At 38.8% G+C, this 17,690-nt stretch overlaps 2 protein-coding genes across 5 annotated transcripts; one reads left to right on the top strand and one right to left on the bottom strand.

Moving 5' to 3' along the window:
- Window positions 1-478: 478 nt before the first annotated feature.
- LOC103474411 (uncharacterized) lies at window positions 479-9,326 on the top strand. The gene is made up of 10 exons (XM_081614578.1): window positions 479-670; window positions 748-1,046; window positions 1,280-1,321; window positions 1,470-1,935; window positions 2,062-2,222; window positions 4,736-4,964; window positions 5,069-5,133; window positions 5,313-5,447; window positions 6,008-6,686; window positions 6,795-9,326. Exons 3-10 carry the CDS (start codon window positions 1,310-1,312, stop codon window positions 7,760-7,762), a joined length of 2,715 nt encoding a protein of 904 aa, XP_081470704.1. The 5' UTR covers window positions 479-670; window positions 748-1,046; window positions 1,280-1,309; the 3' UTR covers window positions 7,763-9,326.
- Window positions 9,327-9,415: 89 nt separating this feature from the next.
- On the bottom strand, window positions 9,416-16,525 carry LOC103461219 (uncharacterized). Of its 4 annotated transcripts, none has more exons than XM_081614581.1 (7): window positions 15,209-16,522; window positions 14,655-14,784; window positions 12,528-12,621; window positions 12,191-12,321; window positions 10,982-11,124; window positions 9,805-10,005; window positions 9,416-9,726 (listed from the first exon to the last, which is right to left on the bottom strand). In XM_081614581.1, exons 1-7 carry the CDS (start codon window positions 15,217-15,219, stop codon window positions 9,609-9,611), a joined length of 828 nt encoding a protein of 275 aa, XP_081470707.1. In that variant the 5' UTR covers window positions 15,220-16,522; the 3' UTR covers window positions 9,416-9,608. The 4 variants fall into 4 exon arrangements, with proteins under 4 accessions (XP_081470707.1, XP_081470708.1, XP_081470705.1 ...); XM_081614582.1 differs by having other exon boundaries at window positions 9,805-10,002; window positions 15,209-16,518; XM_081614579.1 differs by having other exon boundaries at window positions 14,655-16,525.
- Between the last annotated feature and the right edge of the window lie 1,165 nt (window positions 16,526-17,690).

Genomic DNA, 17,690 nt, shown 5'->3' with positions numbered 1-17,690 from the left:
TTGTTTCACGGAGAATTGATCAAACATCAGTTTTTTACATACTGGCATATACTGCCAGCCTCCCCTGAAAAAATCCCTTCCCCCCTCTTGTCACCCCATACATATTTTTTCTAGATCCGTCCCTGAGTGCACCATGTCTAACATATATTTTAATTTTCACAGAAATTATGAATGTCAAAGGAGTTTGTCCTGAAGAGGAAGCCTTACACTTCATTGCTTCTGAGAAGGACAAAGACATATTTCAGAAGAAATTCATCAGTGAAGACAAAGGTATGCTTTTGTTTGAGAGTATAACGTTTTCTGTTTAATACCCTGAAGCAGGTTCTACTTTTAAAGAAGCTCATCTGGGTTAGTGTGGAGTACGGCACTGAGCTGCATATTGCTACAGTCTGTTTTTATTATCTATATAACTATTATGCTCTCAAGATTCAGCCAGTTTGAAGTCGCAGCTCAACATTGTGGGATTATAAATGCAAAGCTCAGTGAAACCCTGGTCGTGTTTCTCAGGTTATGGAGTTATTGCCACCAAAAACATTGAGCCAGGAGAATTCCTACTGGAGTATGTTGGAAGACATATTACTGGCTCTGAAGGAGAGGACCTGTATAAAGTGTACTCAGCTGAAGATGCAACATTTTTGTATTTTTACAACTTCCAAGGACAAAACTTCTGGTAAGTACAATTGTATGAACATCCAAACGTTGAATCTTAAGCCCAGGAATATGTATAATTTATCCTTTTTTTTCCAGCATTGATGGCAGTAACGATACAGCAAGACTTGGAAGATTCATAAATGATGATCACATCAAGCCAAACAGCAAAATTAAAATTTTAAGTAACACAGTCAGAAGTCACTTTGTATTAATTTAGTAACTGTTTCATTTAACAAACTAACTGACTGAAATCATTTGTGTCTGTACCTTTATGTGACTAACAGATATTGGATGAGCAACAAAGACCACATCTGTGTGCATTTGCAATCACAGAAATTCTTGCAGGAGAAGAAATTGTCTACAACTATGAAAACTCCAACTGTCAATGGCGACAGGTATGTAACTTTTATTTACATATATTTATATTTAATTCAAAGCATGTTTTAGCAAATGTCATACATCTCAGATACTACCTCTTCATCTCTCATTTTTACTATATTGTTAATGAGTTTTATGTGGCATAGATGTTTGTAAACATGTTTAAACTCAAAATGCAAAAACACCGTCGAAGGTTAAAGCAAACCAAATTGTGTATAATAATGTAATGCTGTAATTGTCATTTTTTTAGAAGACAACTTCCTTCTCTTCTAATACACACATGGAAAAGAAGGTAAAGATGTTTGAGAGGCTTTCTTCATCTTTATTTGTTGAATAAATTACATTATTCATTACATTATGTTTCTGCTGTAGCAGAAAGATAATACAAAACATAATTGGTATTCTATTGTCTCATTGTTTCTTTTTGCTTAATTTTAAAGGAATCTCGATGGAAGAGCTCACTAGGAAATCTCAAGTCTGAGTCTGGCGTGGTGAAAATTGATGGCCTTGTATTCAATCCAAACATAAAGATTACAAATGGATGCAATGGACCAGAAGTCTTTCCAGGACTCTTCTGCAACCGTCCTGTGGCAGTCAAGCGATTTACTAAACATATCAACGAAAGCCAATTGAAAATAGCAAACTTTCTATGTTCAGACAGATTAAAAACCAAACATCTGTTGCAGCCCCTTACTGTGATTGAAGACACCTACTTGGCCTATATAGTCTTACCTCTCTGTGAATATAATCTCAAAGACCTGATCGAAAATAAGGATTTTCCTGAGAGACAAAACCTGACTGAGCAGTGGAGACTGGGAATCTGTCAGGAGTTATTGCTGGGACTTCAGGAACTGCACTCACATGGAATGTTGCACGGAGATCTGAAGCCTGAAAACATCCTGTTTGGTAAAGGAAACTTAATGGGCAAACTGTACAGTCATTTTATTCACAAATGTTGATAATCAAAATACTAGTTTTGATTAAATTATGTTTTGATATTTGTATAACTAAAGATATTTTATTTGTTTACAGATATCAACAATAAAATGTGTATTGGAGACTTTGGAGCAAGTAGAAATCTGGATCCTGCAGACACTGCATCATTTTCACTACTAGATGCAACTTCGTCCTGGGCCAGTTATGAGGATGTTGGAGTTATAAAAAGCAAATACAAGAAGGAGTCCGATATCCAGGTGTGTTGAACTTAAAATGCTCATTTAATTGTATACTAGACACTCGGATTGTTTGTTGCTCTATAATTTTGTTCATTCATTACCAAGTATGTGGATTCTAATAATACGCAGCAAATTCAGAAGTGTCAGATTTCCAAAGCAAGTTTTGTATGTTAAAAATACAGAGTTAATTCATCAACATGTGTTAGTTTCCCTAACACTCACTAAAGAGTTCCAAAGAGTTAAACAAAAAGCAATCCAGTCCAGTGTTGATTTCTAAATTAACTCCAACAGTCTAACTCAACACTCAGTTTAGTGTTGATTTAGATAGCTTATATAGTAGGGTGCCCCATTGTTGACTCATGGTTGCTATAACATATACATATACATAGTGAGTGTAAAATATTGAATAAAATGTTGTGCCTCATGACTGGCACTCTTTATTTTCACTCTTATATTTAACTTTATGACACACAAAAATACGAGTGTCTCCATGTGCATTCTGGGTAAACCTTGTCACCAACGTCATCATCAGTTTCTTGGCAACAAATGGTAAACTAGCTAGAGCATTTCTAGGGATTACATTAACATGTTTTGAATTTGTGTTGTTTCATCATTAGTGAAACAATGATGTTTCTGTTCTTCTATTGGTTTGTTGTACTTCATGTCAGCTGGATTTCAAAATGACATAGTCGCTCTCTGTGGTGATGAAACTTGTTAGCTCCGTTGTTGCAGGCATGTCCATGTTGTAAGGTTAAATTATCATGAGCTTTATTATTTGGGCCCGGTCATTAGCCCTGCCCCCCGGCCGACGCCATCTTGTTCCGCTACTGCATCACATGTTTGCCTGAGGAGCGGAGGCAGCAGTATGGCGTCTCATTTAGAGGTTATTATAACAAGGTAAGTTTCATGTTAAAATTATCATGTTTTTGACTATTTTTTTATGGAGGCATTTTTTTCCGTTTACACAAGAGTATTGATTCATATACACAGTTCGCTTAACGTACATTTATTTGTTTGGATATCACGGTATATACGACTGTTTATTGTCTTAACCAAACATCGAAACTGTCAGGAAAATCTGGAGGCCATTTGAGTTAGCATTATTTAGCTGCGGAGGTCGTTTTCTTTAAGTTTTTGGCTGTAGACTGCAAAATGGGGGAGTGTCTGTGCTGGACCATTGGCTTGATCTAAGCCACAGGTGTCAAATTCCAGTCCAGGAGGACCACTGTTCTGCAGCATTTAGATGTGCCGCTGCTGCACCACACCTGAATACAATAATTAGGTGATTATCAGGACTTTGGAGAACATATCTACACAATGAGGAGGCAATTGAGCCATTTGACTCTGGTGTTTTGTACCTGTGGCACATCTAAAAACTGCCAAAATGTTTTGTCTTTGTCAGTGTGTCATGTTGGTGACTGAAGCCTGTTATTATAACTCCAACACATTTCTTCAGACAGGTTGGCACGACTTTTAATGCTGTCCAAAAATGTTTCTATAAGCTGACTAATTTCTTTAGTAATTATTTCTGACTTTTTTATGCTTTATCTTGTAAACCGGGTGGGCAGAGTAATTTGAATATGATGGTGACGCACACAGGTGAGTCTGATTAGTTTTGCTCACACTACTTTTTAAAATATTTACTTATTATCCTAATGTTTCTGCTATATTTCTTGTTTTTCCTTCCAGGCTGGAAGTCTTCCTCCTTCATGTTGGCGAAAACAAGAGCAGCACCAAAGACACTTCACTATCAGTGACCACAAGACCATCCATGGCCGCTTCCAATGAACTTTCAAAGCACACTACACCTTCAGTGCAGAGTACCATGAATGTATGACCTTTGTTGTATATTGCTGTCAGTGCTGTTTGATGTTTTGATAAAATAAAAGTAGATTACATTCTGCAAATAGTGCTGGTGTTTTTGTAGCATCTTATGTCTTAAAATGAATTTGGAGATTATTGATGGCCAGTAGTTTCTGGGGGAAAAAAGAGGTTTTAATTGCTCTAATGGCTTTTATTTGGTAGTAAATTGACAAAAAAAAGTGGGTAATGAGAAAAGGGGAAGACCGTGAAGCGAACCCATGACAGCTGCATTGAAAACTAGAGCCTTCATATGTGGGCTGTGCTTAACCACCACTGTGCACCACCACAGCACACTCTGCCAGTAGTATTTAAAAACTCTGATTTCTATGTTAATATATACTTTACACCGTTCTGTGCTGCATTAACACATTCATAGTGTTAACTTTTGACAATATACACTAGTTGTTGGGTAGATTAACACTGAAGTGCATTTGATTTCAACTACTGTGAGTGTTGATTCAACTCTATCACAAATAACACTTTCAAAAGTGTAACTTCTACACCATCCAGAGTGGACCAATATAGACACTTTCAAAGTGTTGAATTTAACTCTGTAGGAGTTGATGGAACACTTCCAAATTTGCTGTGTAATAACAGTCATTATTATTCTTCACTCTGCATAGTTTGACTTTGAGGACATGGTTTTAATGTCATTCATTACACTTTAGGTAGCGGGGTGCTTGGTGCATTACATCCTGACAGATGGACAACATCCTTTTCAAACTACAACCCCATACTTCAGGGATCCCATCGGGTTGACTCATAACATCAGAATGGCCAACTTCACTCTTCAGTATGAGGAAAGATGGAGCGGGTTAAAAGACATCATTACCCGGATGCTGAGCAGATCACATGAAGAATGTCCTACCCTTGAAGAATCCCTTAAGGCTGTCATGTGTAAGTAGCATTGCTTTAAATATAATTTATAACTTTATGGTCTGGAAAACATTATCTTACGTTATACATGAAAACTGGTGAACCCTATTTTGTCTTATTTACAGGTTTGCCACATCGGTCTGATTATACTGGACCCACAAACAACACTGGGCTTGAGAATCAAAGAGAAGTAAATCATTGTTTTCCAGTAGTGTAAGGCAATATAAGTGTACTTTACTGTAAGACATTTAACGTCTTTCCACTGAAGAAATTTTATCTGACTTTTTAATCCATATTTAATACTTACTTTTACTTGTATTGTCATTGATATATTCATTAATTCACTACTTTTTGTTGTTTTATTGCAAGGTGGAACCCATACAACAAACTTCAGATGAGACGGACATTGCAGACAGTACTGTCAGCGACCTGCTTGACATTTCTGACTGTAACCCATTGATTTCATCGACTTTGACAGAAGAGGAATTTTCTGTGTTTGAAATGGTAATAAAGGATTTAATTATACAAGCAGTGATGAGGAAAATCATAACTGTATAAAGAAGTGGTGCAAGTACCACTTCTTTCTACAGAAGTGGTGCTCTTCTGTATAAATAAGGTACCCTTTTCAAATTACTTTACAAAGAGTTAATTACTTTGCAAAGTAAAGTAATTTAGTAGTAGTAAAGTAGTACTTTAGTGTCCTCTGGTCAAAATGACCCGCCACTGTGTAAGTTATTTTTTTAACTTGAAATTTTAAGACTTTTCCTAGATTGGGCCAAACAATAGAAAAAGTTAAATGTTGCTTATGAGTTGAAATCAAGGTCACAGAGTTATTTACAAACCACAGAATGTTACAAAGTTTTAGTTGTGTCTCAGATCAATCAGTAGCAGAAGTAAACAAATCAAATCAGGTGGTGTTCTTGCAGACTTCAGAAGACCACCTGATATTTCAAGAGGTTATAAAGGTCCTGCATAGCAGGATCCCGAATTGTGTCTGTGCTGAAGCCATGAGTGTGCTTCATAACATTGAAGAGGCTTTAAAGATGATTTTCTCACATGTGCAGCAAGACAACTCTGATTCAGAAGAGGAAGTAGAGGATGTATCCGACGAAGATGGAGAGGAATACAACCCAGACCATGATGAATCATCTTCAGAAGAAGAAGAAAACCCTGAAGCTGAAAGTGAGACTTTCCTTTCAAAAAACGGCAACATAACATGGTCCTCAGAGGCATATGACCAACACGGCAGGCATGCAAAACGATACATTATAAAGATGACCCCAGGACCCACATGGTATGCCGTTTCTCATGTCCATGATATTGTTTCTACATTCTACCTGTTTATCACACCATCAATAGAAAAAATAATCCTCGAGATGACAAATCTGAAGGGTTTTCGCAAATATGGAGACAGCTGGAAAAAGATGGATGAGATTGACCTCCAGGCCTATTTAGGGCTGCTAATCCTATCAGGTGTATACAGGTCCCGAGGTGAGGCTGCAGCTAGTCTATGGGATGCAGTGAGCGGCAGGGCAATTTTCCGAGCCACAATGCCACTCAAGCTCTTTTACACCTACTCAAGACTGATACGATTTGATGACCGTGAATCAAGACCAACAAGACGTGTGAGAGACAAACTTGCAGCCATAAGAGAGGTATGGGACAAGTGGGTGGAGCGGTTGCCCTACCTCTACAATCCAGGGCCTGATGTAACAGTGGATGAGCAACTGGTTCCATTTAGAGGTAATCTGTTTTCATATTTGTAATAAAAGTGATTTTCACTATTGATTTCTTTGACTGTTTTCTGTGACACTGATACTAATCACTGATGCTAATGTCTTTTGTCCAAAGGTCATTGTCCTTTCCGGCAGTATATGCCCAGCAAGCCAGCAAAATATGGGATCAAATCATGGGTGGCTTGCGATGCCAAATCAAGCTATGCTTGGAAAATGCAAATCTATACTGGGAAGTCAACCGGTGGATGTCCAGAGAAGAACCAGGGGATGCGAGTTGTGCTTGATGTGACAGAGGGACTGAGGGGTCACAATGTAACATGTGACAATTTTTTCACCTCTTATGAACTCGGACAGCAGCTCCTAAAGAGGAAGATCACCATGATTGGTACAGTTCGAAAGAACAAGCCTGAGCTCCCACCTGCACTGCTTGCGACAAAGGAGAGAGAGGTCCTCTCCTCAAAGTTTGCCTTCACACCCACCACCACTCTAGTTTCCTACCTCCCAAAGAAAAACAAAAATGTCCTTCTTCTGAGCACACTGCACAAAGACGGCGACATTAGCGATCGTGAGGACAGGAAGCCAATCATCATCCTGGAATACAACCGCACCAAAGGAGGTGTGGACAACCTAGATAAGGTGATTGGAACATATAGCTGCAGAAGAATGACCGCCCGCTGGCCCCTGGTCATCTTCCACAACATCATTGACGTGTCCTGCTACAATGCCTTTGTGATTTGGAGAGAGATCAACCCAACCTGGATGTCTGGTAAGCACAACAAGAGGAGGTTGTTCCTGGAGGAGCTAGGAAAGGCACTTGTAGCTCCACTGATTGAAAGAAGGAAGCATGTCCCCCGCACAGAAGCCTCAGCAGCAGTTGTGAAAGCTATTCAGAGTGCAGCAGCTCCTGATCAACCTGAGGATCCATCTACCACAGTCACTTCCCCAACTAAGCCAAGTAAGAGGAAGAGATGTCAGTTCTGCCCTCAAAAGAAGGACTGTAAAACATATACTGCGTGCTGCAGGTGTAAGAAATATGTCTGCAAAGGCCTTACACTTGCCTACTGCCCTACATGTGCTAATTAGTTGAATGGATTATGTTAATTTTAATATTTTTTTTATATCTTTGTCACATTTGTAGATTTAAACTGTCTTATTGCTTCAGTATTTCTACTTAACTTTATGTTTTTCTCGCAGTAAGAAACACCAACATGGATGCTTCAAAGCAGGGAAGGAGCTGTTAGGTCTCTCCATTTGATCACCAATACTTAGGTCTCACAAAGCCATGACATCCTGTTGGTTTTCCCAATTTGCTTGAAGGCAATTACACTTTGAATATTACACTGTGTGCACAGCTACTAGGCAAATCTTTTTCTTTTTTTGCTATGATTATTTGTATCAATCACCACTTACGGTGCTCTCAGTGAATAAAAAATGTTAATAAACCTCAAATATAAATGCTTAAGAAATTACAAGTGAATATCTACTGTATATGTGCACATATATTGTGCAACTATTATCATGACGTAGACCAGAAAGCTGAACTGTTGACCTTCACTGTAAATCTCCTGTTTTGGTTCAGTTGAGGAAGAGCACCTTGCCGTCAGTTTTTTTATATTAACACCTCTGCTGGCCAGTACTTGGAAAATGTAATGGAAAATAATTACCGTTTTTCTTTAAAGTTACAGACAACGCCCTAGTGTCTTCTAAAAACTGGCAGTAGGTTTGAGAGTTGACATTGAGCCCATCTTCAACATGACTAGGTCCAACCAGCTGATCTTCAATAACACCAGGACAGACCAGTGCCTCACCTCCACCTTGATGGCGTCTGACTCCAAGTAGAGCTTTCAGCCCGTTGCTCATCCACCCACGGCCCTCTGGGAGACTTTTGATAAAATTTTGACTTTTCAAAGTCAGTGAAATCTCTTTTTCGACCCAATTTGCCTAAAGAAAAGCAGGAATCTTCTTTTCAATATGAAGAGGACATATTCCAGGCAGCTCTGACCATATGCATTCACACACACACACACACACACACGCATGCACTTTTAATCCTGGCAGATTGAAAGCAGTGAAATCTTCCAAAGATTACTCTTTGTTCTGTGTGTTGTGTGTGTGACTTAATGCATGAAGCTCATGAGTCATTACCCTGTCAGCAGCAGGACATGAAAGGCCATTATCCAAAGGAGTCTGAATTATAAATATTTGATACGTCTGTGAAGAGGATGTCTTGTATCTCTCATTATGCACACCCTGTGTCATCTCAGGATTCGGCTACCGTTTAAAATTATAGAAATATTCGGTGGCTCGCTAAAGCATTCGCACCCCGTTTGAGCTTTCATACATTTTCTCCCACTGTGACTAGAGCATTTCAGTTATTTCATTAAATGTTTTTCTAAAGGAGCAACACATATTTTGATGAAGTGGAAGGAGAATGATATGAACTGTTTTCAAACTATTTTTACAGATCAAAAACCTGAATAGGTTGGTTTGTATTGGTATTTATCTTCACTGAATTAATACTTTGTACAGTCATCTATTTGTTGCTATCACAATTTTAATCTGTTGGTAACCGGGAGAGGAATGTCTGATTGTTTTATTTATTTGAAATGGAAAACACTGGATAGATTGATTAAGGCTTTTCTCTTGGAGAGCTTTTTTTTCTATTTATCAAAATATCTTTATTATGTACAAAATATCTGACTTATAAAATATAAGCAAAACTCAATATCAACGCAGTTCAAGTTTGCTTATTATTATCAAGTCTCTCACAAGCAGCTTTTGACAATCTCAGTAAATGTAGAAAATGTTAGCCAGCTGGTTTTCCTTCAAACAAAAGACGGGCCTCCTCCATGTTGTTGTTTCGCAGGCTAAAAGCGATGCCAAAGTGAATACCAGAAATAAGTCTGTTTTCATCCTCCCTCAGAGAGGGTCATAAAATGATACACATCCTGCTGGGTTCCGGTCCCTTCACCCGGAGGGGCAGCGACTCTCCTGGAAGCTTGGGAATGCCGTCCAAGACCTCCAGGTTTGGCAAACAGGAGAAAACACTGCAAGAGAGAAGAAGAGACAGCAAATGAAGACGACCTCCAGGGAACGCACCTCATTATAACCTCAGGCTTACTCACTGTGCACGGTAGTCCCGGCTGAAGGTCACTGGGTTGCGGGTCAGGTTAAGGGAGCGCAGTGGGCTGCTCCCCAGAGCCCCCAGCCCCCGCAGGGAGCTGATGGCGTTCTCCGACAAACAGAGATGCTCCACTGCTGGGAGCTTTGGCAGCTGACGCAGACACACCAGGTGGTTACGATGCAGGTTTAGCATTTTGCACCTGCTTGGGCAGAAACCAATAGCACTTTTTGTTATTACAAAGGCTTCATCACAATTCATAAAGGGGTCTTAAAATTACCCGGAAAACGAGATAATTTGTGGAAGAATATGAAAGGGGAACTCAGTTTCTGATGTGCAGGTGATTCTACGTTCATAAAGACAAGCAGGCAGGGATTAACGAAACCGAAGCAGAAAACTTGAGCAGGTATAATTTCTAATAAACAGCAGGATTAGAAAAAAAATACGGGCAGTCTTGGTAAATACGCAGCATCATCAAAGCCTAATATGGATTCAGCTTTGATCCAGAAGCATGAAAAAAGTTCCTCCTCAAGCTGTTTTCTTTCATTACACCTTCATTTAAACCACTAAAAGGGGTGCCAATCAAGTTTCACCAGCTGCCAGAAACACCATCTGGGGAACATTTGTATCACAGATGCAACTTACAGCCTGAAGAAGGAGGAGAAGAAGCGGGTGCACAGGCTGAGGCAGGTCTATGTTACCTCTTGAGAAAATGTTCATATTCCATTTAAAGCACTGAGTGTCGTGATCCGTGTTTCTATGTGTTTATTTTTGAGTTTCTGTGTGATCCTGTTCCCTGTTAGTCCTGTCTCTGCGTCTTTTCCCGTTGATTGTCTCCCAGATGTTTCTCGTTCCCGTGATTGCCCCGTGTGTATTTAGTCTCACCTGTTGTCTGTGTTCGTCGTCGGGTCCTTGTCAATCTATGTCGTCATACTATGTTGCCTGTTTCCCCGTGCTGTTCCCTGTTGTTCCTCGTGTGGCTTATCATTAAATTTATCATTTTTCACTACATCCTGGGTCTACCTGCGTCCACTTCATCACCGCAACCAACCAGTTCATGACACTGAGTGCATTCCGTACACGAATTTAAGACCATAACATTGTCAAAAACCCTGATTTATTGGGAGACCAAATTATGTGTTTCATATTTACACAACGGATTTATCAAGTGCCGACTTTACCTTGGCAGACGTACCGAACTCAGGTCGGTGAGTGAGTTGTCGATCAGCTGTAGTATCTCCACGCGGATCAACCGTCGGAGGATGCGGAAGAAGTTCTCCCTCTGGTAGGGATCACCCAAGTTTTGGTAGGACAGATTTAGCTCCTATAGAAACAGCAGCTGTCAGGGCTCTGTCCTTCTCTTAGTTTTTTATCTGTACTTAATTTCTTCAGCAAGACAGAAACAACAGCAGACTTCTTTAATGCCAGAGTCTTTGTTTTGTTCTTTCTTCCGTTTTCTTGTAATCTGAACCGTCTGCTACCACAGAGAGTTCTGTTTTTACTGTCAGCCTGCACAGACAGCAAGGTCACCAAAATCACAGGCGTTGCTGTAGAGCAGACTGTGTTTTTGAGTTTCTCAGTAGAACAAATATTCCAGTTGGTGGTGTGACATGAAACATTTGATGAATTTGTTGAAAATGACCTGGAGAACCTAAAGAGTTTCAATAAAATCACGACGTTTTTTTTTTAATCAACGGGTCTTTCAACATCGTCGGTTCACTTAGGGCGCTACTCCAGCTTTAGAGCCGAAGTTAGCGGCCTTATAACCGGCGTTACAGCCGGCGTTTGAACCGGAGTAAGCGACCTTAGAACCGGCGTTATAGAGTCGGAGTAAACGACCTTAGAACCGGAATAAGCCCTAGGTGAACCTCCGAGGGCTTGAGGAGGGAGCGGTAGAGAACGGATGGCCGAAATTCGCGTTCATAAATCGGATTAACCTTGAGCTAAACGCCGCTTACACTGTGGAGCTCCAGTATCTAACTTGAAGCTAACTTCACTGTGGTATAACGCATGCGCGATCTAATCTCCAAATTATGCCCCGCCTCTTCCGTGACACCTCTCACACAAAAAGAAATTCCCTCTCTCATGCAAAACTGAGTCTCTCACATACAAAATAACAAGTCTATATTTTATTAGTTTATGTGTGCAATCTTAGTCTTGTGAGTGAGACAAAAAAATTGTTTGCATGTGAGATTTTAGTAGTGTATGTGCGCAATTGTGGCAGACTGATTTTCACGTCACATTCTTTCATTATTTGAAATCCTTAACCATAAAAAAAACATAAATACTTACGCTTCTATAAAGAATGCATTTATTTATTGGCGTTTTACACATTTTAATTAGGGGTGTCAATAACTGTGGTAAACTTTAAATAAATTCCTGTGGCTTACCAGACAGTTTTCCCAATTTTCTTGCAGTCTCTCCTCCCAGCTCTGCCCTTCCTCCTCTCTCCTCTTCCTCCTTCCTCTTTCCAAGCAGAAATTTCTTCCTTCTCTGAAGTGAAACTCCTCCTCTGATGGTCCTTGTTTAGAAGAAAAAAAATCCCTGATTATTTGTGACCACCATTGCAATATTATAATATCACTTAGCTAAAATCTGCCTGCGATGCCATGAATGTGTTACGAAAAAGGATGTTATTCTCCACAATCCATCGGTGAGTAAAAAAATTACAACAGCTGTGTTTGTTTTTGTTTTTTAAACTGGTAGTCGTCAAAGGAGATCACATGCCTTCTCTGACCCGGGGGCAGGTCAGCTGGTCGCCGGTGACCTCACACTGCTCCAGGCGGTGCCACGGCACAAACTGGAAACGGCTTGAAGGAAGCTGACGAGGACAAGAGGAGGACAGGGAAATGTAAGTGAGAGCTCAGTCACAATATTGTTTTCCTTGTGGACAGCATTTTTCCAAGCCATCCTGCATTTTGCAACAAGTTGTGATGCATAATCAGCATGTAAAGTACGAAGGCCTAGGCGTCATTCAGCGTAACTTGATTTCAACAGAAAGTCAATGATTAATCAAAATTCAGCATAGAAAAAAGAACATGTTTGTGTTTAATGTTCCACAGCCTCCAATCTGCCAAACTCCACAATAACCTACAATTAATGTGCCATCGTAAAGGCAATGACACATGTAATCAGACTGACAAGGGTTCAGATTGCCTCACAGGCCGACCATAACCACTAACTGCCTGTTTTACTGACCTGGAAATAAAACTTGGTCTCCTCTCTGTATCTTTTACAAAGTTTTTTGTTTTCCCTTCATATTACTTCATGCATCTCTTCAACAGCTGCAGTATTACAGACTTCGCGTCCCACTCTGCAAACTCAAATCAGAACTATTTACCACTTTCACTTTCACTCAATCAGTAAACATTAAAAGGCATCAAACTGCCTATTCTGTTGAATACATCCTTATATTAAAATATCTTATTGGACGGCCTAACAAATGCATATCAATCTACAGTGTAAATTACATTTTACATTTGTACATATTTTCAATTTGATGTATCCAGCTGCGTACCGTTTACCTCAGAAGTCAGAATTTGAAGTTGGGAATAACGTTCACTTCAGATTTAACAGCATTCCAGTTAACATGGTCGGAGAAGTTGGAGTTCCAATATGGCGACGCCAAAGTAACCATTGTTCATAGCAAAGCTAACGAACATCATCTTAAGCTGGACTTTCCATGTGCAAACACCGTTTTTAATTTAGTCAATTGAGAGTTGCTGGTGCTACCTGTAACACTGATTTTAGACACACTCTTACAAAAACAATAGTAAGCTATTATTGCTAGTAGCTTACTATTGTTGATTTGAGGAGGATCTCCAAGTCAGTATTTGAAAAGTTCTCAGATTCTCCAAGCCAGAAGTCAGACTTCGTAAGGAAGGGCTCCGGTGTATTTTTCTAACTTGAATGTCAAAATTTCCAAGTTGCAACTACAAATAGATTGCAGCATTTATTCTCTATTTGCTTGACCCTTTCTTACCCCACAAACTCATTCTTGTTCACCTCTGCTTTCCCTTTGTAACTTCACACTTACACAGTGCAGGAGTGACCCCAGCGCACTTGGCCACCACACACCAGCCGACAGAGTGGACACTTGTAAAACAGCCCTAAGACAACTATCTTGTCATATAAAGCTGGAGGAACAGTAGAATATATGTTGTAAAGAACACACTTTGGATATTTTATGTCATAGACTAACTCAAAATAGCCCATAGTAGTGATGTGGAAGAAAAAATACTTCATGGTTTTCAAAATGTTTACCCTCAAGTCTTTTGAAAACTGTGATATATCCTTTTTACTGTGATATACCTAAACACAATCCAGCACAAGCTAGTTCAGGTGACAGACGTCAGCTGGCAATTAAACAAATTCCACCTGTTGTACACCTGAATACAGCATCCACATTCTCTATCTTATTCCGATTTTTATTTATAAAGAATGTGCAAACCATTGTGTTCTTGTCCTTTCACTTTACAATCTTGTGCTGCTGTACCACACACAATTCTTACAAAACACATGTAAGTTTGTGGTTGCAATGTGAGAAAATGTGAGAAAACCAAAAGGGGTGAATGTGAATAATTTTGCCCAAAAGGTACAGTACATCAAAGCTCACCTTTTATCAAAGGATTGTACGTGTACGAAGTCTATATGCTTTAGATCTAATAGATGTAGAGATCTCTACATATTTTAGAGCATAGAGGATGAAAGATTATTTCAGTTGACGGCTGGAGGTGGGAGGCCAGAGGCATAAGAGCCAGAAGAAGATAAGATGAAAAACGAGAGGAGTGAAGGGAGAGAGGCTATAAGACAAGAGGTGGCTCTGAGGAGCAGATGTTAGTGTGTGTCACTCACAGGTGTAGATACCAGTCCAGAATCAGGACTGTGGTCCACTGAGAGAGGTGTACGTGTAACTCCGAGCTCCGAGTACTGGGATGAGTGGGACTTAGGAAAACTTCCACTGAGCGTATTCACACCAGAAGAACTACGAGAGGAAAAATAGATAATGTTACTAGGAAAACCTGACATGGTGTGCATAGTACATTAATGCATTGACCTGCGTAAATAGGAGTTGTATGCTGCATTATTGTAATGTAAGCCCTGTGTGTGTGTGCTGACTGACACCCTGACCACTGGCAGAGTGGTTAGAGTTACAGTGAACTGGGCCTGACAATGCAGATTAGGACCCGTTGCCATGGCACCAGTGGACATCTGAGCAGGTGCTGTTAGTTTCTAATAGTGCCTGTCTGCAGGTGATAAGTGGACCCTGGTGTTTCTATAGTTTGTCCTACATGCTCTTTTCTGCTTAACATGAACCAGAGGGGGGAAAAAAATGAAGATACCAAACCTATATATACTGCAATTTTGTTTTTAAAAAAACATGCAAATTCATTCTGAATGGTACATACCTTTCTGACATGTCCCAATCGCCTTGTGAGGGATTCTCCTGTCCTTTGTTAACACATTCTGAGCTGTTTGGTGAAGCGCTGTTGCCCGGCAGCTGTTACCCATGGAGCCGTTGGCTTTGTTAATATTCACTCAGAGAAAGTTACCCATCCTGTCGGCTCACCAACTCTGGCCCAGAGTCTGACACCGAAGTGGATCTCTGCCGTGCGTGAATGACAATGCTGCCAGGACGCTGTGTGAAACCGCCAAGCTGCTGGTTGCCTGGCAACACCATTCAGGGTCACTGTTTTTACAACCCCAAATGAAAACTGGCTTTTTTCTTTTTTGACTGTAATGATAAACTGTGTACATTTTATTTATTTGTTTGTTTGTTGGTTTAACAGTGGCACCATTTTTTCCCCCTTGAATCGACTAAGACAGAGGCAGAAATAGAGGCAGAGAAACATTTTGCTATCAGAGGGTATATTTCTTTAAACAGGCAAAACTAACTGAACAGAAATGCATTTTCTAAGACAGTTTCATAGGTTTTTCCTACTTCCCCAATGATGAAATGTTGGCATAATCTGCTAAAGTACTGTAATTGTCAGACCCCCCTAGCACCTCTTTTATATTCAGAACGTTCTCTTGGTTTTTACCCTGACGACAAATTGAAAATTTTTCTTTCTTCTGATAAATAAAAAACACTTAATTCAGGCTGTGTCATTTGCCAATAGTTACACGGTTTTTCCTCAATTTATTTGTTATCTGGTTAATTTATTTTCCTTTGGAAACATCCACGGCCAGAGAGTCTATTGAAAGGACACTTCTGGCCCTCATGCCTTATATTACCCCTGTGTCGACCAAAGGTTAGTCTAAGCGGTGAAAATTAGTGCTGGTCATTTCAGCTTTTTTCCATTTTCTATAGTTGTAGCTCTGATCTGTATCTGACTTTTTTTTGCCTACAACATGGAGCTATCAGCCATGCCGCATATCACGCCTGTAAGGATTGGGATGAAATCTATTTTTGATGCATCATGATGCAGACATGAAGGATTCTGAATCAAATTCTTCGATTGATTTATGAATTAATTTCTCGGAAACCAGAAAGCATAAATTATGAATAAGTACAGCACCTTGACAGTTCATATTGAACAAACAGGGTTACATGCACTCGGTACCGTCTGCACCAAAGGGAAAACGACTTAAACAGAAGCCACACTATTGAGATCACACTGCAAAAAGTCCCCTTTCAAAAACAAGAAAAAAAAAGTACAAAAATAGGGTATAATTTTCTTAAAATAAGAAAAATTATCTGCCAACAGAACAAGAAAATTTATCTTGTCAAGATTTTCTAAAACAAGAAAAATATCTAACCAAGATAAACCTACAAATATCTTAAAATTAGTGTATTTTTACTTAAAACAAGCCAATTTTACTTATACGAGTAAGATATATTATCTTATTTTAAGAAAAATTATCTCAAGTAAAGAAAATGTTACTTGACACTGAATTTCTTGAAATAGCGTAAAATTTTCTTATTTTAAGAAAAATGTTCTATGTATTAAGAAAATAAATCTCATATATTCTATTTGTATATATCCTATTTGTATATATCCTCAAACTTTCTGAGGTTGGGGGAAGCTTTGTCATGGCTATACCGTATAGCCATGACAAAGCTTCCCCCAACCTCAGAAAGTCTCAGCTAATTATAAAATGTATTGCAACTTTTACTGCAAAGGATCTGCAACCATCAAAGATGACAAACCAATCCCTATAACGGCAAGACAAATCCAAACTGATGGGATCACAGCCACACTGCAAAAAGTCCCCTTTCAAAAACAAGAAAAAAAAGTACAAAAATAGGGTATAATTTTCTTAAAATAAGAAAAATTATCTGCCAACAGAACAAGAAAATTTATCTTGTCAAGATTTTCTAAAACAAGAAAAAATATCTTACCAAGATAAACCTACAATATCTTAAAATTAGTGTATTTTTACTTAAAACAAGCCAATTTTACTTATACGAGTAAGATATATTATCTTATTTTAAGAAAAATTATCTCAAGTAAAGAAAATGTTACTTGACACTGAATTTCTTAAAATAGCGTAAAATTTTCTTATTTTAAGAAAAATGTTCTATGTATTAAGAAAATAAATCTCATATATTCTATTTGTATTAGTAAAATTGGCTTGTTTTAAGTACAAATACACTAATTTTAAGATATTTGTAGGTTTATCTTGGTTAGATATTTTTTCTTGTTTTGGAAAATCTTGACAAGATAAATTTTCTTGTTCTGTTGGCAGATAATTTTTCTTATTTTAAGAAAATTATACCCTATTTTTGTACTTTTTTTTTCTTGTTTTTGAAAGGGGACTTTTTGCAGTGTATACCTAAATCTAGTTTATTTTTATTGTTGCATAGGATTAAAATATATATTTTGTCACAGCTTTACTCAAGGTTCTTATGCTAAGACAAAAATCAAAAAATTGATCCTGTGAATACTG

The sequence above is a fragment of the Poecilia reticulata genome, chromosome 13 (genome assembly GCF_904066995.2).
Source record: "Poecilia reticulata chromosome 13, P_reticulata-male-v2, whole genome shotgun sequence".
NCBI lineage: Eukaryota > Metazoa > Chordata > Actinopteri > Cyprinodontiformes > Poeciliidae > Poecilia > Poecilia reticulata.
This window is presented reverse-complemented; position numbering and strand designations above follow the sequence as displayed.

Coding starts and splice junctions, on each gene's coding strand:
- LOC103461219 (XM_081614579.1), bottom strand. CDS start 14,837: ATGCACACCATGTCAGGTTTTCCTAGTAACATTATCTATTTTTCCTCT. Junction 11,125..12,190: donor AAAATTGGGAAAACTGTCTG/GTAAGCCACAGG, acceptor CTGTTTCTATAG/GAGCTAAATCTGTCCTACCA. Junction 9,727..9,804: donor AGCCGGGACTACCGTGCACA/GTGAGTAAGCCT, acceptor TCTCTCTTGCAG/TGTTTTCTCCTGTTTGCCAA.
- LOC103474411 (XM_081614578.1), top strand. Junction 2,223..4,735: donor AGAAGGAGTCCGATATCCAG/GTGTGTTGAACT, acceptor ATTACACTTTAG/GTAGCGGGGTGCTTGGTGCA. Junction 5,134..5,312: donor GGCTTGAGAATCAAAGAGAA/GTAAATCATTGT, acceptor TTTTATTGCAAG/GTGGAACCCATACAACAAAC.